General features: G+C 43.7%; 1 protein-coding gene across 3 annotated transcripts in view; it reads left to right on the top strand.

The window, feature by feature from the left end:
• CENPJ (centromere protein J) overlaps positions 1 to 26,110 on the top strand; it is a 95,077-nt gene extending 68,967 nt beyond the window's left edge. For 2 of the 3 annotated variants that reach the window (XM_036299718.1, XM_036299720.1), the window contains 6 exons: positions 21,052 to 21,116; positions 21,425 to 21,544; positions 23,309 to 23,449; positions 23,529 to 23,613; positions 23,697 to 23,817; positions 25,749 to 26,110. In XM_036299718.1, coding sequence (XP_036155611.1) covers positions 21,052 to 21,116; positions 21,425 to 21,544; positions 23,309 to 23,449; positions 23,529 to 23,613; positions 23,697 to 23,817; positions 25,749 to 25,941 — 725 coding nt within the window. In that variant the 3' untranslated portion in view covers positions 25,942 to 26,110. The remainder of the gene's footprint in view (positions 1 to 21,051; positions 21,117 to 21,424; positions 21,545 to 23,308; positions 23,450 to 23,528; positions 23,614 to 23,696; positions 23,818 to 25,748) is intronic. The other variant, XM_036299719.1, reaches the window with a different exon arrangement.
• Positions 26,111 to 27,505: the final 1,395 nt, after the last annotated feature.

Below are 27,505 nucleotides of genomic sequence, written 5' to 3'. Positions count from 1 at the left end.
ATCTTGGTTGTAGGTCCTTGCTATTCATCACTTTGAATATTTCTTGCTACTCCCTTCAGGCCTGCAAAGATTCTGTTGAGAAATCAGCTGACAGTCATATGGGTACTCCCTTGTAGGTAACTAATTGCTTTTCTCTTACAGCTTTTAAGATTCTCTTTGTCTTTAACCCTGTCATTTTAATTATGTCTTGGTGTGGGCCTCTTTGGGTTCCTTTTCTTTGGGACTCTGAGCTTCCTGGACTTGTAAGTCTATTTCTTTCACCAGGTAGGGGAAGTTTTCTGTCATTATTTCTTCAAATAGGTTTTCAATATCTTGCTTTTTCTCTTCTCCTTCTGGCACCCCCATAATGCAAATATTGGTACACTTGAAGTTGTCCCAGACGTTCTTTACACTATCTTCATATTTTCTGATTCTTTTTTCTTTTTGCTCTTATGATTGGGTGTTTTTTGCTTCCTTATGTTCAAAATTATTGATTTGATTCTCGGATTACTCTTATTATTGAATCCCTGTAAATTACTCTTTTAAAATTTTTTTTTATTTTTTGGTTAAACCTCACCCAAGGATATTTTTCCATTGATTTTTAGAGAGAGTGGAAGGGAGGGGGAGAGACAGAGAGAAATATCCATATGAGAGAGACACATTGATTGGTTGCCTCCCACATGTGCTCCAACCAGGGCCAGGAAGGAGTCGGCAACCAAGCTACGTGCCCTTGGCTAGAATCAAACCTGGGACCATTTAGTCCATGGGCTGACGCTCTACCTACTGAGCAAAAATTTACAGCGAGGGCCCTGTAAATTATTCTTTATTTTAGTTAGTGTATGCTTAATTTATGACTGGTCCTTTTTCATGTCTTTGTTCTCACTAAGGTTTTTGAAATTCTCACTAAGATCCTTGAAAGTCTCACTAAGATCCTTGAAGCTCTCAAGATCCTTGAGCAACCTTATAACCATTGTTTTGAACTCTGTATGTAATAGTTTGCTTGCTTCCATTTTATTTAGTTTTCTTTCTGGAGATTTCTTCTGTTCTTTCATTTGTGACGTTTCTTTGTCTCTGCATTTTGGCTGCTTCCCTGTGTTTGTTTCTATTTGTTAGGTAGAGCTGCAATGTCTCTTGGAATTGTTAGAGTGGCCTTCTGTAGTAGGTGTCCTGTAGGGCCCAGTGGCTCAGCATCCCAGTCACCTGAGCTGGGCACTCTAGGGGTGCACCTGTGTGGGCTGTGTACACAGTCATGTAGTTGAGACTTGCTGTTGTGTCACTGAAGGAATTGACCTCTAGGCCAATTGGCTGTGAGGACCAGTTGCAACTACAGTGAAAGAGCTGCTGTGTAGGAGACACTTCAGTGGAGCAGGACTTGCTTCAAGTGGGGCTTTGAGTCTGCCCCTTGAGTGTGTTGTTTGTGGATGTGTAAAGTTGTAATATGGTATGGTCTAAAGTTGTCCACTGGGTGCACTGGCCTGGGACCTACTGGGAGGTGCAAAGTCAAGCACTGTCTGGGGCCATCTGTAGGTGGCTACTACTTGTATTAGGTTTGGAAGTGCCCAGTCAAGGTCCAACAGTGAAGCAAGGCAGGGTGGTGCTAGTCCCGGGTCTTGGGCGATTTATTTATTTATTTATTTATTTATTTATTTATTTATTTATTTTAAAAAATCTTTATTGTTGATTGGACCTATTATTGATAGGTATGGGGCATGCTGACACCAGTTGCTGCTTATTTGGGAGATTTTAGGAACATCTGAAGCCTGAGCCAGAACAGGCCATTCATATGGAAAAGATGCTGCAAACAGCTTGGGTGGGGCTGCAAATTGAATAGGGCGGGGTCTCAGGGAATCACCTGAGACCAATCAGGGCGGGACAAACAGTGTGAGCCAATCTGATGGAAACTTAGACATGGCTGCCATCAGCTCTGCAATGGGAGGGGGTCTCAACATAGGAACAATGACCCTCATAAGCACCCCTGTCTGGGAGAAAGATGCCCCCGATTTTTTACTCCTGTGCCAGACAATCCAGTTCTTCCTTGTGTGTTCCTGGATTTCCCCCTTGCTGCTGCTCCAGCGCTGGAGCTCAGAGGGATCGAGTCCGAGTAAGTCTGTGCACTGGCCCTTTAAGAGGAACTGCTGGGACTCCAACAGCCTCTGTGTCACTCAGCCACAGTCCCTGCTGGTTTTTACATCCCGAAGTTATGGGGACTTCTCTTCCCAGCTCTGGAATCTTGGGCTGGAGGTCTGGTGTGGGGCTGGGATCCCTTGCTCCTCATGAGAGGCCTCCACAATGGAGATATCCCTCCTGATTAAAAAATGCCACATATGGGTGTTGGACCAGCCTGTTCCACAACTCCACTCCTGCCAGTCTCGATGTACTTCCTTTCTTCTCTAGCTGTAGGACTTCCATCCAGCCAGATTTCAGGCAGTTCTGAATGATGGTTCTGTATGTTAGTTGTAATTTTGATGTTGTTGTGGGAGAGGCGAGTACCAATGTTCACCTATACCTCTTTCTTTGTTCCTCTCCCAGTATTTCTTTATTGATTTTTTGTTTGGGTGATCTATCTAGAACTGTCAATGGAGTATTAATGTCCCCACTATGATTGTGTTTTGATTTGTTTCTTCCTTTAGTTCTGTGAGTAGTTGCTTTACACATTTCGGTGATTTGGTGCCTATATATTAAGAAGTGTTATATCTTCTTGATTTAGTGTGCCATTTATTATTATAAAATGTCCATCTTTTACTCTTGTTTATCTTTGTTATCTTGAAATCTATTTTGTCAGATAGGTGTATGGCTACACCTGTGGATGTTATTTGCTTGGAGAATAATTTTTCTACCATGTCTCTTTGAATCTACCTTTGTCTTTGCAGCATAGATGTGTCTCTTGAAGGCAGCATGTGGTTGGGTTTTGTTTTTTGATCCAATTTGCTACTCTGTGCCTCTTTATTGGTGAATTCAGTCTATTTACATTTATGGTAATTATTGATTTCTGAGGATTTCCTACCGCCATTTTATCCTTTATTTTCTGGTAGCTCTGTGCCTATGTTGGTTCTTTTCCTTTGTGTTTGTTTATAGTTTTTGTTTGGTGGTATTCCATATTTCTTCCTCTGTTCCCTCTTTTTTATTTTTATTTTTTGAGTTATGGCTTAATGTTTTTTTTTTTTATGTGTATTTCCCATAAGTTTTATGAAAAAGGAAGTTGTATATATACAGTATTTTTTTCTTTTGAGTGCATTTGATCTCCATCTTCAGCCTGTTCAGACTTTTACCCACCTTTACCCTCCTTTTATGTTTTTGTTGTTACAAATTATTCCTGTTTATGCTGTAAGATTTTTTGTGATCTTACTCATAGTGTTGTGCTCTTATGCTCTTTGTTTCAGGTAGAATAATCCCTCTTGAGCAGTGGTTCTCAACCTTCTGGCCTTTTAAATACAGTTCCTCATGTTGTGACCCAACCATAAAATTATTTTTGTTGCTACTTCATAACTGTAATCTACTGTTATGAATCATAATGTAAATATCTGATATGCAGGATGGTCTTTTTTTTTTTTTTTTTTCAGTTGATCAGTATAGTTGGGTTCTCCAGCCAGGTTCTGTTGATCAGCATAGAGAGGTTCTCTTGCCTGGTTCTATTGCCAGGTTCTGTAGCCAGGTTCTGTAGCCATGTTCCCTCGCTAGGTTCTCCAGCCAGGTTCTGTCCAGGTTCTCCAGCCAGGTTCAGTCACCAGGTTCTAGTCAGGTTCTCTTGCCATGTTCTATCCAGGTTCTGTAGCCAGGTTCTGCCTCTAGGTTCTTCAGCCAGGTTCTCTCGCTAGGTTCTGTCTCTAGGTTCTGTGGCCAGTTTCTGTCCAGGATCTTTTGCCATGTTCTCTCCAGCGAAGTTCTTCTGTCTCTAGGTTCTGTGTAGGTTCTGTGTCTAGGTTCTGTCAGGATGGTCTTAGGTGACCTCTGTGAAAGGGTCATTCGACTGCCAAAGAGGTCACGACCCACAGGTTGAGAACCGCTGTTCTTGAGTATTTCTTGCAATGGAGGTTTTCTGGTGATAAATTTCCTCAGCTTCTGTATGTGTGGAAAAGCCTTTATTTCTTCTTCATATTTAAAGGATAACTTTGCTGGATATATTATTCTTGCTGGTCATTTCTCTCAGTCGTTTGAATATTTGGTTCTTCTTTCTTTTCACTTAGAGAATTTCTTCTGGGAAGTACAAAAACAATTGGATTGGTTTTCCTTTGTAGGTCACTTACTTCTTTTCCCTGGGTGCTTGAGAATTTTTTCTTTGCCATTAATTTTTGACAGTTTTAATAAAATGTGCCTTTTTGGGTTGAGTTAATTAGATGTTTTGTTGCTTCTTGGATTCAAGGATCTAGTTGTTTTCGTAGGTTTGGAAAGTTCTCATCCATTATTTGTGTGAATAATTTCTCAGTTTCCTTTTCCCTCTCCTCTTCCTCTGGTATGACTATTATTTTTATTTATTTATTTTTGCGTCATATTTTATATTGCTTTTTCTGATGGAGTCAGATAGTTCTTCTAGCATTCTTCCTTTTTTATTTATTTATTTTTTTATGCTCAAGTCTCTCTCTTTTTCCCTCTGTGATTCCTATCTTCGGTATCACTAATTCTTTTTTCCATCTGGTTGGCTCTGTTTCCTGTGATCTGTAGTTTACTCCTATTCTCCTTAATTGAATGCTTCATTTCCAGGACTTCTGGTTGGTTCTTTTTTAATGTTTCAATCTGTTTTGTAAAATACTCGTTCATTAATTTGTTTTCTGAGTGCATTAAATTGCTTGTCTGTATTTTTGTGCATCTTGTTAAGTATTTTCAGGACTGCAATCTTGTTTAATTTTCTGTCATTTATATCACATATTTCTATGTATTCCAGTTTGCTTTCTGGAGATTTTTTCTTTCTGAGCTGCCTTGCTACCTTGGTTATTCATGGTATTTGCTGGTCTCCTTTGTCTAGGCATCTATGTTTTATTGGCCCTTCTCTAGCAGCTTTCTCTGAAGAGGTCTTTCTACTCTTTTCTAGTAGGTGGCACTGAATCACAAGATTTTTTTTTTTACCTCTGTGAAATACTTCAGGTGACTTCAAAAGCTACTGTTGGATGTGGGGTTTGTTTTGCCCTCACTGTAATGGTGACCCCCGGACCTCACATGGTGTTCTCTCCTCACCCCTGCTCCCCAACTGGGGATCAATCACAGAGGGAATCACGGATTCTGCTGCAGTAGCTCTTGGCTTGCAGATAATTTGTTTCCCAACCAGACATCAAGGGTGATGGGAAGCGAGTTTTGGGAATCTAAGTGGTGGCAGGGCTCTGTGGCACCATTTCTTTATCTGAAACACCAACTGCCCGACTGGACATCCATGGCAGAATCCCTGCACTGTGTCCTCGCCCCAGCCTCCCAGCTGCTTTTTGCACTGCTTGCCCTCCTGGAGTGCCCACTGAGACTCTCTGTTCCTCCCAACCGAAGGAAGCACCTGTTACTACTGGCTTCCTCCCCTCTTGTGGCCGAGATGGCCATGTGTTCCTGGCTGCAGGGCTGCAACCGTGGCTATCTGAGCTTTTTCTCTTTTTGTACCTCCCCATTTGTTCCCACTTGTCCACCTTTAGATGCTTCAATCCCCGGGTCTCTCAGGCCTGCCTCTATGTCGAGCAGGGAATCCTTTGCTGAGTTAGTTGATAAACTTTTTAAAGTTTCAAGGGGAGAAGCAAGGGGATCACTCATATCACCATTCCTCTGAAGTCACTCCTCATAAAGCCTTGATCACATGAGTTTCTCTGTATGAATTTAATGTGTACAGCATGTTGATTTGATACATTTATATATTATGATTTCCAGTGTAGCAATAATTAGCACCTTTATCACCATCACATACTTATCATTTCTTTTTAGAGGTTGGAATAATTAAGATCTGGTCTCTTAGTAAGTTTGAGGTTTACAATACCGGTTTTTGTCTATATTCAGTATACTTTGCATTAGAGCCCTAGGACTTATTTTACTATTTGTTGCAAATTTGTATCCTTCACTAACATTTCTCCTATATACCAACCTTCCAGTCCTGGTAACCACCTTTCATTCTGTTTTTATGAGGTTGCTTGTTTTTTTGTTTGTTTTTAAAGTAGCCAGCCAGTGCCTCTAAGCATGAATCACTCTCTCTCTCTCTCTTTTTTTTAAATGTTTTTATTGATTTCAGAGAGAGGAAGGGAGAGGGAGAAAAATAGAAACATCAATGATGAGAATTGTTGATTGGCTGCCTCCTACACGTTCCCCACTGGGGATCGAGCTTGCAACCTGGACATGTGCCCGAACCGGGAATTGAACCATGGCCTCCTGGTTCACTGAGCTACACCAGCTGGCTGAGTTTGCTTTTTTTCCAGATTCCACATATAAGTGTCTTTCTCTGACTTGGCTCAGTACCCTCAAGGTTCATCCATGTTATTTGCAAATGGCAGGATTTTCTTCTTTATTTGTCACTAGAGGCCTGGTGCACAGATTCGTGCACTTGTGGGGCGTGGCCTGTGGGGATTGGCCCGCTGTGGGAGCACCGCTCATTGTGGTCAGCCAAGTGGTGATCCCACTGTGGGAGCGCACTGACCACCTGGAGGCAGCTCCTGCGTTGAGCATCTGGCCCCTGGTGGTCAGTGCATGTCATAACAACTGGTTGACTGGTCATTCCACCATTCGATCGCTGGGCTTTTATATATATATAGACTAGAGGCCTGGTGCACTAAAATTTTTGCACTCGGGGGGAAGGGGAGGTCCCTCAGCCTGGCCTGTGCCCTCTTGCAGTCTGGGACCCTTCGGGAGATAACGATCTGCTGGCTTAGGCCTGATCCCGGGTGGCAGAGGGCAGGCCCAATCCCTAGGTGCAGCCCCTGGTCGGGCTCAGAGCAGGGCCGATTGGGAAGTTGGGGCGCTGCCCCGTCATGCACAGAGCAGGGCGGATCGGGAGGTTGTGATTCCACCTTCAGTCACGCTCAGGGTAGGGCCACTTAGGGGGTGGGGGCACCGTCCCCTGTCACACTCAAGGCAGGGTCGATGGGGAGGTTGCGGTGCCACCCCGTCACACACAGAGCAGGGCCAATCAGGGGGTTGGGGCGCTGCCCCCTGTCACTCACAGAGCAGGGCCCATCAGGGGGGTTGGGGCTCCGTACCCTGTCACGCACAGAGCAGGGTCGATCAGGGGGTTGGGGAGCTCCCCCCTGTCTCGCACAGAGCAGGGCCCATCAGGGGGTTGGGGAGCTCCCCCTTGTCACGCACAGAGAGGGGCCCATCAGAGGGTTGAGGAGCTCCCCCCTGTCACTCACAGAGTAGGGCCAATAGGGGAGTTGGGGCACTGCCCCCTGTCACACACAGAGCAGGGCGGATCAGGGGGTTGGGGCGCCGCACCCTGTCACACTCAGGGCAGGGCCGATGGGGAGGTTATGGCTCTACCCCGTCACACACAGAGCAGGGCCCGTGGGGGCGGGGGGGCACTGCACCCTGTCACACAAAGAGCAGGGCCGATCAGGGGGTTGGGGCGCCACACCCTGTCACACACAGAGCTGCAGGGCGATCAGAGGGTTGGGGAGCTCCCCCCTATCAGGCACAGAGCAGGACTGATCAGGGGGTTGGGGCGCCTTCCCCTGTCATGAACAGAGCAGGGCGGATAGGGAGGTTGTGGTCCCACCCCATCACACACAGAGCCACAGGGCGATCAGGGGGTTTGGGCACTGCCCCCTGTCATGCTGATCCTGGTGCCGGGAGGCCTCGCGGCTCCGCTGATCCCAGTGCTGGGAGGCATATTACCCTTTTACTATATAGGATAGAGGCCTGATGCATGGGTGGGGCTGGCTGGTTTGCCCTGAAGGCTGTCCTGGATCAGGGTGGGGGTCCCGCTTGGGTGCCTGGCCAGCCTGGGTGAGGGGATGATGGCTGTTTGCAGCTGGTCACATACCCTTCAGGGTGGGGGTCCCCACTGGGGTGCCTGGCCAGTCTGGGTGAGGGGCTGAGGGCTCTTTTCAGGCTGGCGGGTGACTGATGCTCCCAACCACTCCTTTTTTTCTTTTTTTTTTATTCTGGGCCAGCTTTACCTCTGAGGCTTGGCTCCAGCTCTAAAGCCTCCGCTGCTGAAAGCAGGTATCTGGTTTGTTTTGGTTCTATAATGGAAACACTGTTTGAACTCCAGCTCTGAGATCCCGGCTGGCTGAAAGCAGGTTTCTGGGGTTTTGTTTAGCTTCTATATTTGTAACAATGTTTCAGACTGCAAGCTCAGAGGCCGGCAAGGTAGGCGGGGAACGTTGGAGTCCTCCGTCACTGAAGCAAGCAAGCCTCATGTTTGCTTCAAGCTGCCTGGCTGCCAGCCGGCATCTTGGCTGGCAGTTAATTTGCATATCGCCCTGATTAGCCAATGGGAAGGGTAGCGGTTGTATGCTAATTACCATTTTTCTCTTTTATTAGATAGGATGGCTGAATAATGTCCTGTTGTGTAAATGTATTACATCTTTATCCATTCATATTTTGAAAAAAAATTTTTTATTGATTTTTAGAGAGAGAGGAAGGAAGAGGAAGAAGGGAGTGAAAGAAACATCTATCGGCTGCCTCCCACACAGACCCCACTGGGGATTGAGCTGGTAACACTGGCATGTGCCCTGACCAGGAATTGAACCCAGTGACCTCTTGCTGCATATGTTGATGCTCAACCACTGAGCTACACCAGCCAGGCTGTCCATTCATCTTTTAATTTTTTAAAATATGTTTTTATTGATTTCAGAGAGAGGAAAGAAGAGGGAGAGAGATAGAAACATCAATGATGAGAATCATTGATTAGCTGTTTCCTGCTGGCTTCTTACTGGGGATTGAGCCCACAACACGGGCATGCGCCCTGACTGGGAATCGAACCCTAACCTCCTGGTTCACGGGTCGATGCTCAACTACTGGGCCACACTGGCTGGACTCCATTCATCTTTTTTTTTTTTTATTGTCTGAAGGTTTACATATGTCTCCTTTTCCCCCAGTTGACCACCCCCCCCCCGCCCCCCAGCCATTCCCACCCCGGGCAAGCCCCCACTCCATTCATCTGTTGATGTACACTTAATTTGTTTCCATATCTTGGCTATTGTGAATAATGCTGTAGTGAACATGGGGAATGCAGGTATCTCTTCAATATCCTGTTTTCATTTCCTTTAAATATAGGCTGAGGAATGGAATTGCTGGATCATATGGTAGTTCTATTTTTAATTTTTTGAGGAACCTCCATACTGTTTTCCATTGTGGCTGCATCAATTTGCTTTCCCACCAGCAGTGCATAAGAGTTCCTTTTTCTCCACACCCTGGTCAACACATACATCTCTTGTGTTCTTGATGATAGCCATCCTAACAGGTGTGGGGTGATATCTCACTTTTTTTTTTTAATATATTTTATTGGTTTTTTACAGAGAGAAAGGGAGAGGGATAGAGAATTAGAAACATCGATGAGAGAGAAACATCGGTCAGCTGCCTCCTGCACAGTCCCTACTGGGCATGTGCCCGCAACCAAGGTACATGCCCTTGACTGGAATCGAACCCGGGACCCTTGAGTCTGCAGGCCAATGCTCTATCCTCTGAGCCAAACCGGTTCGGGCTCACTGTGGTTTTGACTTGCATTTTGCTGATGTTTAGTGATACTGAGGACCTTTTTATGTACCTGTTCACCATTTGGATGTCTTTGGGAAAATGTATGTCTAGTTTCTCTGCCCATGTTTTAATTGGGTTGTTTTTTTGTGGTTGCTATTGAGTTCTGTGAGTTCTTCATTTGTATATTAACCCCTTATTGGTTATGTAGTTTCCAAAAATATTCTCCCATTTGATAGGTTGCCTCTTCATTTTGTTGATTATTTCTTTTGCTGGGTAGAAGCTTTTAAGTTTGATGATTTTTTTATTGGTTGAATTTTGCTTTTGTTTGTGCTTATAGTGTTGTATCCAAGAAATCATTGCCAAGACCAATATTAAGGAGCTTATTCCCTATGTTTTCTTTAGAAGTTTTATGGTTCCAAGTCATATGTTTTAAGTCTTTGATGCATTTCAAGTTAATTTTTGTGAGTGTTGTAAGGTAGAGGTCTACTTTCATTTTTTTCTGCATGTTTATCCAGCTTTCACAACATTTGTTGAAGAGACTGCCCTTTTCCCGTTGAATGTTCTTGACTCTTTTGTTGTGTATTAGTTGACCATACCTGTGGGGGTTTAATTCTGGTCTCTCTCTTATGCTCCATTGGTCCGTCTCTCTCTCTCTCTTTTTTTAAAAATTTTGTTAGAATTTATATTTTGAAATAAAAATTCATAACAACTCTTTACAAAATCATCACATAGGAACACACTTTAAGATACCATTACATGCTGCATTTACTTAGAAAAAGTTACAGACATAGTAAAAAAAAAACCCAAAAACCTGTCATTTACAAACGCGAGTTGCTTTCTTTGAGCAAAGGAAGCTTGAGAATGAGAGCCAGGCCTCCTGAGTGAGGCGCTGGAGCCCGCCTCCCTGGTGGGGTGGAGCTGTGCTGCTTCCCTGGCCTTGTTTCCCAGGGTACCAAAGCGGGAAGACTGGGTGCCTTTTCAGTCCTGTCTGCTATGGCCCTTTCATTTCAGAGAGCAGTAAGCAATTATAACAGCATCATTTTCCTTTGATCGCAGACTTCAGCAGAAAAGAACATGCTCAGATAATTTTACTACAGAGGGCGCTCTGTTTTTGTTGTGTCTGTCTCTCTTTATGGTGCTAGCACACTGTTTTAAATAGTATAGCTTTGCAATATAGTTTGAAATCAGGAATTGTTATGCCTCTGGCTAGGTTCTTTGTTCTCTGGTTGGCTGGCTTTAGCTATTCAGGATCTTTTATGGTTCTATACAAAGTTTAAGAGGGTTTTTTTTTTTTTTTTCTCTTTCTCTTTCTATTAGAACTTTGATCTGGATTACATTGAATCTAAAGAGGGCTTTGGATAGTATTGCCATTTTAACCATATTGATTGTTCTGATCCAGGAACATGAGATGACTTTCCATTTGTGTCTCTTTATTTCCTTCAACACAGTCTGTAGTTTTCACCTTATAGATCTTTTACTTCCTTGACTAAATTTATTTCTAGGTAGTTTTTTGGTTTTGGTACTATTGTGAATGGTATTGTTTTATTATTTTTCAAATGTTTCATTTTTACTGGAAAGAAATGCAACTAGTTTCTGTATGTTGATTTTATATACTGCAACTTTACTGGAATTCATTGATTAGTTCCAACAGGTTTTTTATTTTTATTTTTAAATGGAATCTTTGGGATTTTCTATATACAAGAACACATAATCTGCAACTAGTGTCAGTATTACTTATTCCTTTCCAATGTGGTTGCCTTTTCTTTGTCTTGCCTCATTGCTATACTTAGGACTTCCAATACTATCTACACTAATAAAAGACAAACGTGCAAATTGGCTGTACCTTCTCTATGCCTTAAGCCACGCCCATCAGCCAATCAGAGCGACTATATGCAAATTAAACCAACCAAGATGGCGGCTGGCAGCCACGGAGCTGGAGCAAGCAGGAGGCTTGGTTGCCCCAATGATGGAGGAAGCCAAGCTTCCCGCCTGCCGCGGCGGCCCTGAGCTCCACTCAAAGCAACAAAGTTTTAATTATAGAAGGTAAATAAACCCCACATACCTGCTTTCAGCCAGCCATGGCCACGGAGTTGGAGCGAGCAGGAGTGGGTTGCCCCTGGCACTGGAGGAAGCCAAGCTTCCCTCCCGCCTGCCTTGGCCAGGTCTGAGCTCCTCTTAAGGCTACAAAGTTTCAGTTATAAAAGGTAAATAAATCCCAGAATAAAAAAGAAAAAAAGAAAAAAAGGAGAGGCTGGGAGCTTCCGTCAATGGGGGGGCTTGGCCAGCCTGAAAATGGCCCTCAGCCCCTCACCCAGACTGGCCAGGCACCCCAGTGGGGACCCCCCACCCTAAAGGGGGTGTGGCCAGCCTGAAAACAGCCATCAGCCCCTCACCCAGGCTGGCCAAACCTCCATGGGGTGAGGGTCCCCACTGGGGGGAAGGGCTTCACCAGCCTGCAAACAGCCATCAGCCCCTCACCCAGGCTGGCCAGGCACCCCAGTGGGGACCCCCACTCTGAAGGGGGTGTGACCAGCCTGCAAACACCCATCAGCCCCTCACCCCGGCTGACCAGGCACCCCAGCGAGACCCCCACCCTGATCCGGGACACCCTTCAGGCCAAACCAGCCAGCCCCCACCCATGCACCAGGCCTCTATCTTTTATAATAAAAGGGTAATATCCAAATTGACCCTAACAGCAGAACAACTGGGAATGACTGGTCACTATGACACACACTGACCACAAGGGGGCAGATGCTCAATGCAGGAGCTGCCCCTTGGTGGTCAGTGCGCTCCCACAGGGGGAGCTCTGCTCAGCCACAAACCAGGCTGATGGCTGCCAGCACAGCGGTGGTGGCGGGAGCCTCTCCTGCCTCCTCAGCAGCACTAAGAATGTCCGACTGCAGCTTAGTCCTGCTCTCCGCTGGCAAGTGGACATCCCCCGAGGGCTCCTGGGCTGCCAGAGGGATGTCTGACTGCCAGCTTAGGCCCGATCCCCCGGGGAGTGGGCCTAAGCCAGCAGGTGGACATCCTCCGAGGAGTCCCAGACTGCAAGAGGTCATAGGCCGGGCTGAGGGATCCCCCTGAGTGCACAAATTTTTGTGCACCGGGCTCCTAGTCTATAATAATAAAAGCGTAACATGCTAATTAGACCAGAAAGCTGAACGACCTTCCGGATATCATTCCGGACATCCTTCCAGATGAAGCTGCAGTGGTGGGGGCGAGGCAGAGGTGGTTAGGGGCAATCAGGCAGGCAGGCAAGCAGTTAGGGGTGATCAGGCAGGCAGGCAGGCAGGCAGAGTGGTTAGGGGCGATCAGGCAGGCAGAGCAATTAGGAGCCAGCAGTCCTGGATTGCAAGAGGGCTGTCTGACTGCCAGTTTAGGCCCGATCCCAAAGTCAGACATCCCCTTAGGGGTCCCAGATTGCGAGGGGGTGCTGGCTGGGTTGAGGAAACCCCCTCTCCCGTGCACGAATTTCGTGTACTAGGCCTCTATTCCTATATAATAAAAATGCAAATCGACCGAGCGGTGCAACAACCAGTTGCTGTGATGCACACTGACCACCGGGGGCAGAAGCTCAATGCAGAAGCTGACCCTTAGTGGTCAGTGCACTCCCATAGGGGGAGTGCTGCTCAGCCAGAGCTGGGCTCATGCCTGGCAAGCGCAGTGGCAGTGACAGGAGCCTCTCTCGCCTCCACGGAAGTGCTAAGGATGTCTGACTGCCGGCTTAGGCCCGAGGACTCCTAGACTGTAAAAGGGCACAGCCAGGCTGAGGGACGAATTTCATGCACTGGGCCTGTAGTATTGAATTAAAAGTGATGAGAGTGGACATCCTTATCCTGTTCCTGATCTCAGAGGAAAACTTTTCATTATTTTTTCTTTTGTCAGGCACTTTATTTTTAACTAGAAGCCCATTGCACGAAGATTCACGCAATAGGCCTTCCTTCCCCTGGCTGCTGGCACCGGTTTTCCTCCAGCACCCAGGACCCAGGCCTTTGGTCTGGCCTCAGTGGAGAAGCCAAGCCTCGAGGCTAGGCTTCTCTGCTGCGGCCGCAGCGAGGCTTGGCTTCAGTCTTTGTTCCGTGCCTGTGTATGCAAATTAACCGCCATCTTTGTTGGGTTAATTTGCATAGTCGGTCTGATTGGCTGGTGGGCATAGCAGAGTGACACCAATTTGCATGTTTCTCTTTTATTAGTGTAGATAATTCTTTACTGTTGAAAGTATTACATATGTCCCCTTTTTTTCTCATTGACCCCCTTTGGCCCGCCCCTGCTCTCTGTCCCAGACCCTCACTGTCCCATTGTATGTGTTCATGGGCCATGCATATATGCATACAAGGTCCTTGGAAAACCTTTTTATTTTTCATAATTGAATATATTAGGTGTGGGTTTGTTTGATATGGCCTTTACTATATTGAGGTGTGTTTCTTCTATACACAGTCTGTTGAGGTTCCTTCTAATGAAACTATGTTATATTTTGTCAAACGCTTTTTTTCCTTGCATATATTGAGATAATTGTGGGGTTTTAAATTTTTTAAAAATTTTTAAATATATTTTTTATTTCACAGAGAAAGGGAGAGGGAAAAAGAGATAGAAACATCAATGATGAGAATTATTGATCGGCTACATTGAGCCTGCAACCCGCAACCCGGGCATATGCCCTGACCGGGAATTGAACCATGACCTCCTGGTTCATAGGTCCACACTCAATCCCTGAGCCATGCTGGCCAGGGTGATCATGTGCCCTTTATCTTTCATTCTATTAATGTGCTATGTTACACTTAATTGATTTGCATATGTTGATCCATCCTTGCATCCCAAGGTTAAATCTCAGTTGGTCATGGTCTATAATATTTTTAATATGTTCTTGAATTTGGTTTGCTAATATTTTGTTGAGAATTTCATGAGGGCTATTGTGTCCTTATTTGGCTTTGGTTACAGGGTAATGCTGGTCTTGTAGAGTACGTTTGGAAATGTTCCTCATCTTAATTTTTTTGGAAGATTTTGAAAGGGATTGGCATTAGTTCTTTAAATGTTTGGTAGAATTCACCAGTGAAGCTGTCTGGTCCTAAGGTTTTCTGTGTTGGGAGGTTTTTTATTACTGATTCAATGTCTTTACTCGTTCTGTTCAGGTTTTCTATGTCTTCCTGATTCAGTCTTGGCAGGAATGTCCCTTGTTTCTAGGAGTGTTTTCACTTTTTTCTCAGCTATCTTCGCATATAATTGCTCACAGTAGTCACTTATGATCCCGATATGTTTATGTAGTATCAGTTGTAATGTCTCCTCTTTCAATTCTAATTTTATATATTTGAGTTTTTCTTCTTAGTTAGCTAAAGGTTTGTCAGTTTTATCTTTTCAGAAAACCAGCTCTTAGATTTTGTTGATCCTTCTTATTGTTTTTCTGGTCTCATTTATTTCCATTCTGCTCTTTATTATTTATTTCCTTCTGCTAACTCTGGGTTTAATTTGTCCTTATTCTTATTCCTTGGGTTGTAAAGTTAGGTTGTTTAAAATCTTCCTAATTTCTTAATATACACATTTATTATTATAAACTTCCCTCTCACAGCTACTTTTGCAGCAACCCATAGGTTTTGGTATGTTGTGTTTCCATTTTCCTTTATTCTGAGATTTAAAAAAATTTCCCTTTTGATTTCTTCTTTGACCCATTGGTTTTTCAGAAGTGTGTTGTTTTCTTCCACATGTTTGTAGATTTTCCAGTTTTCCTCTTATTGTTGATTACTAATTACATACCATTGGGGTCAGAAAAGATGGAATGATCTCAATCTTTTTAAATTTGCTAAGGCTTGTTTTGTGTCCTATCATCTGATCTATCCTGGTGAATATTCCATGTGTACTTGAGGAGAATGTGTATTGTGCTGCTGTTGGATGGAATGCTCTATATATGTCTGTTAAATTCATTTGGTCTAAAGCAGTGGTCAGCAAACTCATTAGTCAACAGAGCCAAATATCAACAGTACAACGATTGAAATTTCTTTTGAGAGCCAAATTTTTTAAACTTAAACTATATAGGTAGGTACACTGTTATTAAGTTAATTAGGGTACTCCTAAGCTGGCCTTTGCTAAAAACGTCCTCAGTCTGATTGAGGTACGTTCGCTGAGGTTGACCCCTTCCAACTCTGCCATCCACACTCGTCTTGTATACTTCTTTTGTCTATCTCCTTTCATTCATCCTCTCTATATGCTTCGAGTAGGTACTTTTGTCACCCACGCGCGATTTGCAGACGTGACAAGCACTAACCATTGCACAACGAGATTGCCGACTGACTGGCTCACTCAACTCGTGCATGAATCGCGTGGGCCTCCCCTGCGCTGTGTATCCTGCAGCCCACCTGTGCCGCATCTCCCGTTGCCCAACCGACCGACACCCCCCACTTCTTCTAATGCCGCTTCTTCAAAATAGACTCGCCCAGGCCGAAAACCGACTTCTGTGCATGGGCCATGAAGTTTCAACCACACTGTCTGCATGCGCCCACACGTGGTATTTTGTGGAAGAGCCAAACTCAAGGGGCCAAAGAGCCACATGTGGCTTGCGAGCCGCAGTTTGCCGACCACTGGTCTAAAGTATGGTTCAGTTCCAACATTTCCATGTTGATTTTCTGTCTGGATGATCTATCCATTGCAAAGTGGGGTGTTGAAATCTCCTTTTACCAACAGTTTTGCTTTTCATGACTATATATATATATATATATATATATATATATATATATACAAATAAATATACTGTTTTTGCTTTTACATATATATATACATATATATATATATATATATATATATATATATATATATATATGTAAAATTGATTTCAGAGAAGAAGGGAGAGGGAGAGAGAGATAGAAACATCAATGATGAGAGAGAATCATTGATCGGCCACCTCCTGCACACCTCCTACTGGGGAGCAAGCCTGCAACTCAGGCATGTGCCCTGACCAGGAATTAAACTGTGACCTCCTGGTTCTTAGGTGGTTGCTCAACCACTGAGCCACATCAACTGGGCTTAATGGCTTTTTAAATCCCATCTAGCTATTCTGTGCCTTTTTTAAAAAAAAATATATTTTATTGATTTTTACAGAGAGGAAGGGAGAGGGACAGAGAGTTAGAAACATCGATGAGAGAGAAACATCAATCAGCTGCCTCCTGTACACCCCCTACTGGGGATGTGCCCGCAACCAAGGTACATGCCCTTGACTGGAATCGAACCCGGGACCCTTCAGTCCGCAGGCTGACACTCTATCCACTGAGAAAACCGGTCAGGGCAATTCTGTGCCTTTTGATTGGTACTCTGATCCATTTACATTAGTTGATTATCCTATATAATAAAAGTCTAATATGCAAATTGACCGAATGGCGGAACAGCTCATCACTGTGATGTGCACTGACCACCAGGGGGCAGACACTCAATGCAGGAGCTGCCCCCTGGTGCTCAGTGCGCTCCCACAGGGAGAGTGCTGAGCTCAGCCAGAGGCTGGGCTCATGGCTGGCGAGTGCAGCCATCGGGTGGTAAGGAGTGAGGGGTCCCGGACTGCAAGAGCCCCAGACTGCGAGAGGGATGTCTGACTGCCAGCTTAGGCCTGATCCCCAGGAGATCGGGCATAAGCTGGCAGGCAGACATCCCCCAAGGGATCCCGGACTGCGAGAGGGTGCAGGCCAGGCTGAGGGACCCCCCCCACCCAGTGCACAAATCTTGTGCAACGGGTTTCCAGTCTATCTATTCTAATAAATGGGTAATATGCTAATAGGACCAGATAGACCGGATGTCGTCAGGACGTCCTTCTGGACAAAGCCACAGTGGTGGGGGCCGAGGCAGAGGTGGTTAGGGGTAATCAGGCCACAGGAGAGAGCAGTTAGGGGCAATCAGGCCAGCAGGCAGAGGTAGTTAGGGGCGATCAGACAGGCAGGCAGGTGAGCGGTTAGGAGTCAGCGGTCCCGGTTTGCAAGAGGGATGTCCGATTGCTGGCAGTCAGACATCCCCTGAGGGGTCCTGGATTGGAGAGGGTGCAGGCCAGGCTGAGGGACACCGCACCGTCCCCCCCACCCCCACCACACAAATTTTGTGCACCGGGCCTCTAGTATATATATAAAAGCCTAAGCCACCCAATGACCAGTTGACCAATCGTTATGACGTGCACTGACCACCAGGGGGCAGACGCTCAATGCAGGAGCTGCCCCCTGGTGGCCAGTATCACAGCCAATCTCCACTGGCTGGCCAACCTCCCCCAGGCCCCTCCTCCCGCTGGCCAACCTCCCGCAGCCCCTTTCCCCAGCCAGCCAACCTCCCGTGGCCCCGATTTGCCCTGATCGCCAGCCAGGCTGAGGGTCCCCACCCATGCACGAATTTGTGCACCGGACCTCTAGTTGATATATAAGGACTTACTGCCATCTTATTGCTTTCTAATTGTTTGTATTTACATTGTTTCTGCTTATCTTTGAAATCAGTGATTTTTTCCATCATATATACTGTTTTTCCTTTTGTTGTTGTTTCATGGATCTACTCTAGATTTTTGCTTGTGGTTACCATGAAGCTTACATAATACAGAGATAGTTTGTTTTGTGCTGATAGCAACTGTGCTTCCTTCTCCTTTAAAAGGCTCCAATAAAGGGTCCACCCTTTTACTCCTCCCTTTGTGTTTTGGTATTACAGTTTACCTCTTTTATGCTGTGTATTTGTTAATGAGTTTTACTAACTATAGTTATTTTTAATACTTTTCCTTTAATCTTTATACAATAAGTCAGTGGTTCTCAACCTTCCTAATGCTGCCACCCTTTAATACAGTTCCTCATGTTGTGGTGACCCCCAACCATAAAATTATTTTCGTTGCTACTTCATAACTAATTTTGCTACTGTTATGAATCGTAATGTAAATATCTGATATGCAGGATGTATTTTCATTGTTACAAATTGAACATAATTAAAGCATAGTGATTAATCACAAAAACAATATGTAATTATATATGTGTTTTCCGATGGTCTTAGGCGACCCCTGTGAAAGGGTTGACCCCCAAAGGGGTTGCAACCCACAGGTTGAGAACCGCTGATATAGGAGTTTAGAGAGAGGAAGAGTGGGGGGAGGGAGGGAGAGAAGGGGAGAGAGAGAGAGAGAGAAAGAGAGAAACTTCAGTTGGTTGCCTCCTGCACATACCCTAACCAATGATTGAACCTGCAACGTGGATATGTGCCCTTACTGGAAATCGAACCTGCCACCTTTTGGTGTATGGGACTACACTCCCAACTAACTAAGCTACACCAGCCAGGGCTGCCTTTTGAGTTTCTACTGAGAAATCCGCTGCTGGCCTGAGGGGTTCCCACATAGGTTATTTTTCCCCCCTTGCTGTTTCTAGGAGTTTTTCATTATCATTGATTTTTGACAGTTTCATTATGTGTCTTGGAGAAGTTTTTTTGCTTGAGATTGTATGGTGCTAGCTTTGTAGACTTGTAGCTCCAAGTCCTTCCCTAGGTTTGAGAAATTCTCAGCTATTATTTTTTAAAATTAAATATTAACTAATTTCTTTAAATTCAATAAGCAGTCTGCCCTCTTCTCCCTTTCTTCTTTGGAAATACCAGTTATTCAAATATTAGCCTAATGGAACCTGACAGCTCTCATTGGCTTTCTTTATACTCTTTTAAACCTTAGTCCCTCTCCTCTTCTAACTGTATTATTTCTATTCAGTTGACAGAGTTACGGGCCAGCCACTTGTGGAGTAAAACATCCATGTACAACTTAATTCTGCTCTCCATATAAGTGAATTTTCAAATGTGAATTGAAAATAATGTTGTCCTTTAAACTTGGGTTTGAACTGTGCAGGCCGGTGTAGCTTGATTAGTTGGAGTGTTTTATTAGTTGACAGCCGTGGCAAGCACTTTAACTCTCTCTCAACTTTGATTTCCTCTCCTATAAAATGGGGATATTAGTCTTTTCTATGGAAAGTGGGTGTAAAATTTAGAAATGGTGTAGCACAGAGCTCAAACTGTATAGTTTACTTTGCACCTGTCAGGTGCAGGAAGTTTTTTTATCCTATCTGAAGAGCACTCCTCCTATCCCCAGAACCTTGCCTACCATCTACCTGTTTGCTCAAGCTAAAAACCTATTTGTACTTCTTGATTCCTTTTTTCTTTTATCCTTACCTCCCACTTCCATCAATCCCTAAAGTAATCCTTCTGATGTTGGTATTATCTGAATTAAGTAGGTTGAACCATATCGAATTGCTAACATTTGGCAATTTGAGACCTATGAATCAAAATGGATGCCACACAAGCCCTCTCACATTCCTACCAGCCTCTTCTCTGGACTCTACCTCTAGTCTTCTCTAGTCTGTTCTCCCCAGAGCTTCCAGCATACATTCTAGTTTTTTTTTTTTTTTTTTTTTAAACTCTTTTTTTTTTTTTAATATATTTTATTGATTTTTTACAGAGAGGAAGGGAGAGAGACAGAGAGCGAGAAACATCGATGAGAGAGAAACATCGATCAGCTGCCTCCTGCACATCTCCCACTGGGGATGTGCCCGCAACCCAGGTACATGCCCTTGACCGGAATCGAACCCGGGACCCCTCAGTCCGCAAGCCGACGCTCCACCCACTGAGCCAAACCGGTTTCGGCTACATTCTAGTTTTTAACATGTAAGTCAGAATCTGGCACTTGCTCAAAACTCTTCAAATTTGTGAATACTTACAATGGCCTGTTGGCATATAGGAAGAACATATTAGAACTTTAATATATTTTTAAAAGTTAACCTTAGTTTGTGGTAGGATGGCAGTAGTGTGTGTATATGCTTATTTTATAACATATTGCAAAGCTATAATAATAAAAGGGCAATATGCTAATTAGACCAAACATCCTTCCAGTTGTCATTCCGGATGTCCTTCTGGACGAAGCCGGCGCCAGAAAGCAGCAGCCTGGGTCCCGGGTGCCTGCTGGTGGCCGGAGGAGGGAAGCCACTGCCAGCAGCCGGGGGAAGGAAGGCCTACTCTTGCACAAATTTTCATGCATTGGGCCTCTAGTGTAGTATATGATTGGTTTGTTGATCATGATCTAAAAAATTTATAGATTATAGCTGTTTGGTCTAGATTTGATAATCAGTTAATTTTTCAAGCCAAATTCTATTGTGTCTTATTCTATTACCTGTTCGTCAGACCTAGTCTCTACCTGAAGTCCTCATGGTTGTCTCCACAATACCTGTGGGCCTGTGAGGCTAGTTGAGTACCTATGACTTCCTCTGATTATAAACTCTCAGAAAACAGATACTGTCTTTGTCTTTCTTGGTCACTCAGGACTTCAGTACCTGAATAAATATTTCAACTTATGTAATGAACTCCTATGAATTAGTAAAGAAAAATATTCAGACTTCCTTAATTAATGAGTAACAGCACTTCACAAAAGAAGGATATGAACTAAGTAAGTGTTTAACTATAATGTTAATTTAAAACTTTCAATTAAATATTAAAACTCTGACAATTATATTCTAACAGGCAATCCATCTCGGAGATCCAAGTCTGTGCCTTCTCGTGACTTACGCAGTTTGGATAAGGGACAAGTAAATATATTTTTATATATTCAAACATGACTCAGGCTTAAAGTCAATTAGTTAACTGACATAAGTTTCTAAATGACTTATAAAGGAGGCTTTTTACTTAACATTGCACATGTTTTCTATATAACACCAAACACCAGTCATAGATCCTATAATAGTAGAATCTAGCTTGTTGAAGTATGTTTCAATTTTAGCTGCTTGAAATGTTATTACATGTCCTACAGCAGTGGTCGCCAACCGGTGGTCCGGGAGATCCGAAAGGTTGGCAACCGCTGTCCTATAAGACAGCTGAGAGCCTCTTATCCTTACAGACTGCCACACCCAGGGAGCCTATTGACTCAGTGGATTTCCCAGATCCTGAATATAAAGAGGAGGATGAAAAAGAGGAAAAAGAAGAAATTCAGGGAGAAATCAGTCATCCTGATGGAAAGGTTAGAATTTTAAAAATATTATAAAAAATAAACATGGGTTAAAATAGAGTTGAAACACTTAGATTCTAAAATAACTGATCTTTAAGACTGTTTATAGAGCTTAAAAATGTTAATACCTTGGGGCATGACCTCAGCTTGAATCTTTGGACTTCTCTAAAAATGCTCAATATAGTCCGGCAGGTGTGGCTCAGTGGTTGAGTGTCAATCTGTGAACCAGGAAGTTACTTCAATTCCCAGTTAGGGCACATGCCCAGGGTTGCAGTTTGATCCCCAGTAGGGGGCATGCAGGAGGCAGCCGATCAATGATTCTTTCCTATTCTCTCTCATCATTGATGTTTCTCATCATTGATGTTTCTATCACTCCCTCCCTCTCTGTAATCAATAAAAATATATATTTTAAAAAATGCTGAATATACAATATGCATTAGTTGCCATTTCTAGTTTAGAAATGCAGCAAAAGGAAGAATAGAGTCCCTTTGTCCAAACCCTTTATTCTTCCTCAGTACACAGCTAAAAGCCTCAGCTTCCCTGCAGCCTTTCCTGAATGTGTCCTGGACCAGGTGCCTCTTTCCATTGTCAGCCTGCAGTTTTCTCCCTGTGCCTAGGAAAGGTTGTGAGCATGCAAGCTGCTGCCTGGCTGGGTGTTCCAACTTGAAGAGAGAATGAGAAGGGAAAGGATATAAACAGAGCTTGTTACTGGGGAGATGATAAGGGAATTTTTACTCAGCTTTATGGAAAACTTTTCCAAATACTCTAATCTGATTCATTTTAATTGAAGTTAATCTTAAGGCCAGAGTTCATTGCTAGTCTTGAGGAATGAGAGAAGGACAAAGAACAATTCAAAAGGAAGTAATAGGTAGACTTTTCCTGTACAAACTCTGCTTTAGAGAAACTGTTGATGAGGAAAGCCTTTATGTTGTAGAAGAATTCCAGCTAATAAATGGGAAGGGAGTGAGAAAATTAAGGAATCATCAGATTTCCACCTCCGATGAAGGAAAGGATCTAGGCAGCAGTCACCAGTGACTTCTGAAACCCTAGGTGAAAGGTTGATGGGCTTCATGGCAGACCTGACTGATGTGACCCAGTTAGTGCTGTGGCCATAGAAAGCTCACAGCAGCACCTACAAAGTATTCATGTCAGAATAATTCAACTAGAAGTTAATCGTGCCTCTATCTAGCTCCTAGTTTTTTAGGAAATACAGGGGCAAAGAGAAACATGTTAGATATACCATCTTGGGAAAGCAGCCAAATCTGGAATGTGGGAAATTTTACCTGTTCAGTGATGCAGTTCCTTCAACAATTGGCATAAGTGTGACGGTTGAGATTTAAGACATATCAACTAAGTGTGTGGACCTGGTTTTGATCCTGATTCAAATGAACTATAAAAAGCCTTTGTGAATTTAGGGAAAACAGTGTAGATGGTTAATATGGTGAAGGAATGGTAGTTTGTTAGGGGTGATAATGGTTTTAGTATGTTAATAAAAATCCTTTCATTACTGGTATTTATTGAAGTGATTATAGGTGGTATCTGCAGTTTACTTTAAAAAGCTCTACCAAGAAGTTTGTTTGAGGGAATAAGGGAAATAAAGATGGTGATGTGTTGATAAGTGAAGTTGATTATGAGTTGAAAAACATTCTCTCAAAAGGAAAGTTAGTATTTTTATGAAAAAATTTCAAAGTAGGCAATTAGGAAGAGAATGAGGGCTATTTTGTCACATGGTCTCAGGAGGACATCTTATATTAATAATGTTTTCCTTTTTTGTAGATAGAGAAGGTTTATAAGGATGGGTGCTGTGTTATATTGTTTCCAAATGGAACTCGAAAAGAAGTGAGTGCAGATGGAAAGACTGTCACTGTCACTTTCTTCAATGGTGATGTAAAGCAGGTCATGCCAGATGAGAGAGTGGTAGGTTTCCTCAGGGCTTGTTTTATCTGTAGTGTAAACATCTCTGAAGAAAAGGCATAGTGACTCTGTGTCTTTACAGATCTACTACTATGCAGCCGCCCAGACCACTCACACCACTTACCCTGAAGGACTAGAAGTCTTGCATTTCTCAAGTGGACAAATAGGTAAAAACTTGCCCTGCCCTCTCCTTATTAAATTATGCCCTTCCTTTAAAAATAAAATATTTATAGTAACCTTTTTAAAACAGAAAAACACTTTCCAGATGGAAGAAAAGAAATCACGTTTCCTGACCAGACTATCAAAAATTTATTTGCTGATGGACAAGAAGAAAGCATTTTCCCAGATGGTACAATTGTCAGAGTACAACGGTATGATACCTGTTAAATTTGTTTCTAGATTTTTCTAGTTTGCATGGTTCAACTTTTATTACCAGTTGAATTTTTAAAATCTTAAGACATTTTGTCATGGCAAATGTTTCCCAGTGGTTAGAGTGACGGCCTACGCACAGAAGGGTCTGGGGTTCAATTCCCAGTCAAGGGCACATACCTGGGTTGGGGATTCTCTCCCTGTCCCTGGTTGGGGTGTGTGCGGGAAGCAACCAAAGTGTCTCACATTGATGTTTTTCTCTCCCCCATTACCCCAAACCTTTCTTTTCACTCTCTCTGAAAAGCAGTGGAAAAAATACCCTTGGGTGAGGATTAACAATCCTATATAATAAAGCCCTAATATGCAAATCGACTGAAAGGCAGAACGACGGATCACTATGACACACATTGACCACCAGGGGGCAGATGCTCAACTCAGGAGCTGCCCCCTGGTGCTCAGTGCATTCCCACAGGGGGAGCACCGCTCAGCCAGAAGCCGGGCTCATGGCCAGTGGTGGTGGTAGGAGCTTCTCCCACCTCCGCAGCAGCGCTAAGGACCCCTTGGGGGATCTATGCCTGTAGGCCAACATCCCCCGAGGGGTCCCGGACTGCGAGAGGGTGCAGGCTGGGCTGAGGGGACCCCCTTCCCCCAGTGCACAAATGTCATGCACCAGGCCTCTAGTAAATAAATAAAATCTTTAAACATTTGTGTAAATCACTGACAATTTCAGTGAGTTTAGAAGTGAGCAAAGACACATAGAGAGCAGATGAGAAGTGTTCTTAGCCTTTTGGAGTTAGAACTAGTTTGAGAGAAACATCCTATTATATAAACCAATCCTCGAGACGTAAAAAGAGTCTATACAGCACTTTAGGAAAGAAGATTGGCAATTAATTGTTTATAAATAAATTTGGTGAAATTTGAAAACAGTGAATGAGACCCAGAAGGAAAAGCTGCCCTGACAGTTTTAAGGATGATCCAACAGTGGCCACCGTGTTTAAGCCAGACTTTCTTCTTTCACTTATGTCTTCATTTTCTTGACCTTTTTGTCACCTTGTAAGCACTTTTCTCCTCTGGCCACCCTGACCCCATTCTTTAAAGTCAACACCCTTGAATGTCCTGTTTCTAGAAGTTAGAAACTTCTTTAACTGACTTCTCAGTGTAATGAGTATCATGTATCACCATTTTAATTCAAACCATGGTGAAGGTCTGTCAACCTTCTTCTCCTAGACTTCAGGACATAGAGTGATAGTTAAGCACCCATTAACATGAATACAACTAACACATAGATGCATTGAACTTGAATTCTATGATATAAACTTGCCCCCCCCCCCCCAAAAAAAAAGTAGAAACATGAATTCTTTATCTGGTGTTAAGTAAATAGCAATTTGTTCCTAAACTGGGGGAAAATCTTATGTGTATATTACACTTTGAATGTTTATGAAAACTCCTTGGACTCATCTCTCTGTCTTCAGGTATTAACTCCTGGCCAATTTTTTTTTTCCTCTGTACTCATATCCCTGTGTGAATGTCCCAGACACACAGTCAAGCAGTCAACTTGGTATTAACTATTTTCCTTACTCTGCTTCATCACTGGCTTCAGGTCTGATCATGCCCTTTTCCTTCTCTGGCCTGATGCAAACAAACACTCAGGTGGCTTTTAACTTTATGTAAAGAATAATGTCAAAACTGAAAGCCGTATTTTAATACAGTGCCTAGTTTTCTTAAAGGCAGAATACATGTTAATTAAAAAACAAAACAAACCTAAGCATTTTGTGGTGAATGCATCATTTTAAAAAAGCTTTTTATGGATACATTTAAGTGCTAATCTGATAACTGGAATTATCCCCCTATAGCAGGAATACTGGAAGAATTTGCAAAGAAGATTTTGTGCAGAGAAAGGGATACAAAATTAAATTCTACTTTAAATTTACAGAGATGGAAGAAAAATCATAGAGTTTAATAATGGCCAGAGAGAACTACACACTGCCCAGTTCAAGAGACGGGAGTATCCAGATGGCACTGTTAAAACTGTCTATGCAAATGGTCATCAAGAAACAAAATACACATCTGGTCGAGTAAGAGTTAAAGACAAGGATGGTAATGTTCTAATAGATACAAAATTGTAATAATCCTGTGGGTGTGAGTAATCATGAAATAACACTAACTTGATTTCTTGTTAAAAATGTACATTTCTTGTGGATTTTGTGGTTTAATTTATATATATGTAGTGTGTGTGTATATATAAATGAAAAAGATTGTTTGAATATAAAATAAAATTTATAGCTTTTCATAATGTTTGAAATGTACAAGGACAGCTTTCATTTTTAATTCTCCTACTCTGTTAACACCTAAGGAAAGACTATTATTGTTATAAACTGTATAAACTTTAAAAATAAGTAGGTGCTTTTATTGGTTGGAGATCCTTATAAAAAAAAAAAACAAGTATGCCCATCTGGGTGGCGCAGTTGGTTGGAGCATCATCCCATACACCAAAAAGGTTGTGAGTTCGATTCCCAGTCAGGGCACATACCTAGATTGCGGGTTTGATCCCTGGTTGGGGTGCATATGGGAAGCAACCTATTGATGTTTCTCACATCAAAGTTTCTCTCTCTCCCTTCTTCTCTAAAAAAATCAAATATATCCTCAGGTGAGGATTTTTTTTTTAAAAAGTACAAGATACACAATATTGCATAGCGTTTCCACGACATTAGCCACAGAACAAGGACTTGTACAGAAAATCTACACGAGTAAGCATTTTACTAGTCAAAATATTACTAGGTATAATTAGTACAAAAATTAAAGCATTTTATCTGTTACAGAGGTTCTTTAATTGTAACGAAATGAGAAAGTAAAATAGGTAAAAGTTCATTCTTTGAGTACAGATGAACTGAGTGAAGAGAAAGCAGTTATAATGAGCAGTTACACTGTAACTGGTCAAAATGTAACACTTGAGACTGGAGGGGGCATAGCTGATTGGCTACAGGTGCCTGTATGTTATGACCTACTAGAGGCCTGGTGCACGAATTCGTGCACGGGTGGGGTCCGGCCAGCCTGCCCTGATGGGGGCCCATCGGGCCAGTGTGGGGGAGGGGCTGCAGGCAGTTGGCGGCCAGCCCTGCCCGATTGGGGTGTTGGGGCCTGATTGGGGCCTGGATCAGGCTGGTTGGCTGCCACAGTGCACGTCATAGCCACTGGTCGTTCTGCCATTCCAGTCGCTGGCCTTTTATATATATACTAGAGGCCCGGTGCACAAAAATTTGTGCACTCTGGGGGGGGAGGGGGTGTCCCTCAGCCCGGCCTGTGCCCTCTCGCAGTCTGGGACCCCTCGGGACATAATAACCTGCTGGCTTAGGCCTGCTCCCGGGTGGCAGAGGGCAGGCCCAATCCCTAGGTGCAGCCCCTGGTCGGGTTCAGAGCAGGGCTGATTGGGTAGTTGGGGCGCCGCCCCCTGTCATGCACAGAGCAGGGTGGATCGGGAGGTTGCAATGCCACCCTGTCACGCTCAGGGTAGGGCCGATTGGGGGGTTGGGGCACCGGCCCCTGTCACACTCAAGGCAGGGTCGATGGGGAGGTTGCGGCGCCACCCCCTGTCACCCACAGAGCAGGGCCAATCTGGGGATTGGGGAGCTCCCCCGTCACGCACAGAGCAGGGCCGATAGGGGAGTTGGGGCACCATCCCCTGTCACACAT

This window comes from Myotis myotis, unplaced genomic scaffold (assembly GCF_014108235.1).
Source record: "Myotis myotis isolate mMyoMyo1 unplaced genomic scaffold, mMyoMyo1.p scaffold_m19_p_3, whole genome shotgun sequence".
NCBI classification, from domain to species: Eukaryota; Metazoa; Chordata; class Mammalia; order Chiroptera; family Vespertilionidae; genus Myotis; species Myotis myotis.
Note: the sequence above shows the minus strand (reverse complement) of the source record. Positions and strands in the feature narration are given on the sequence as shown.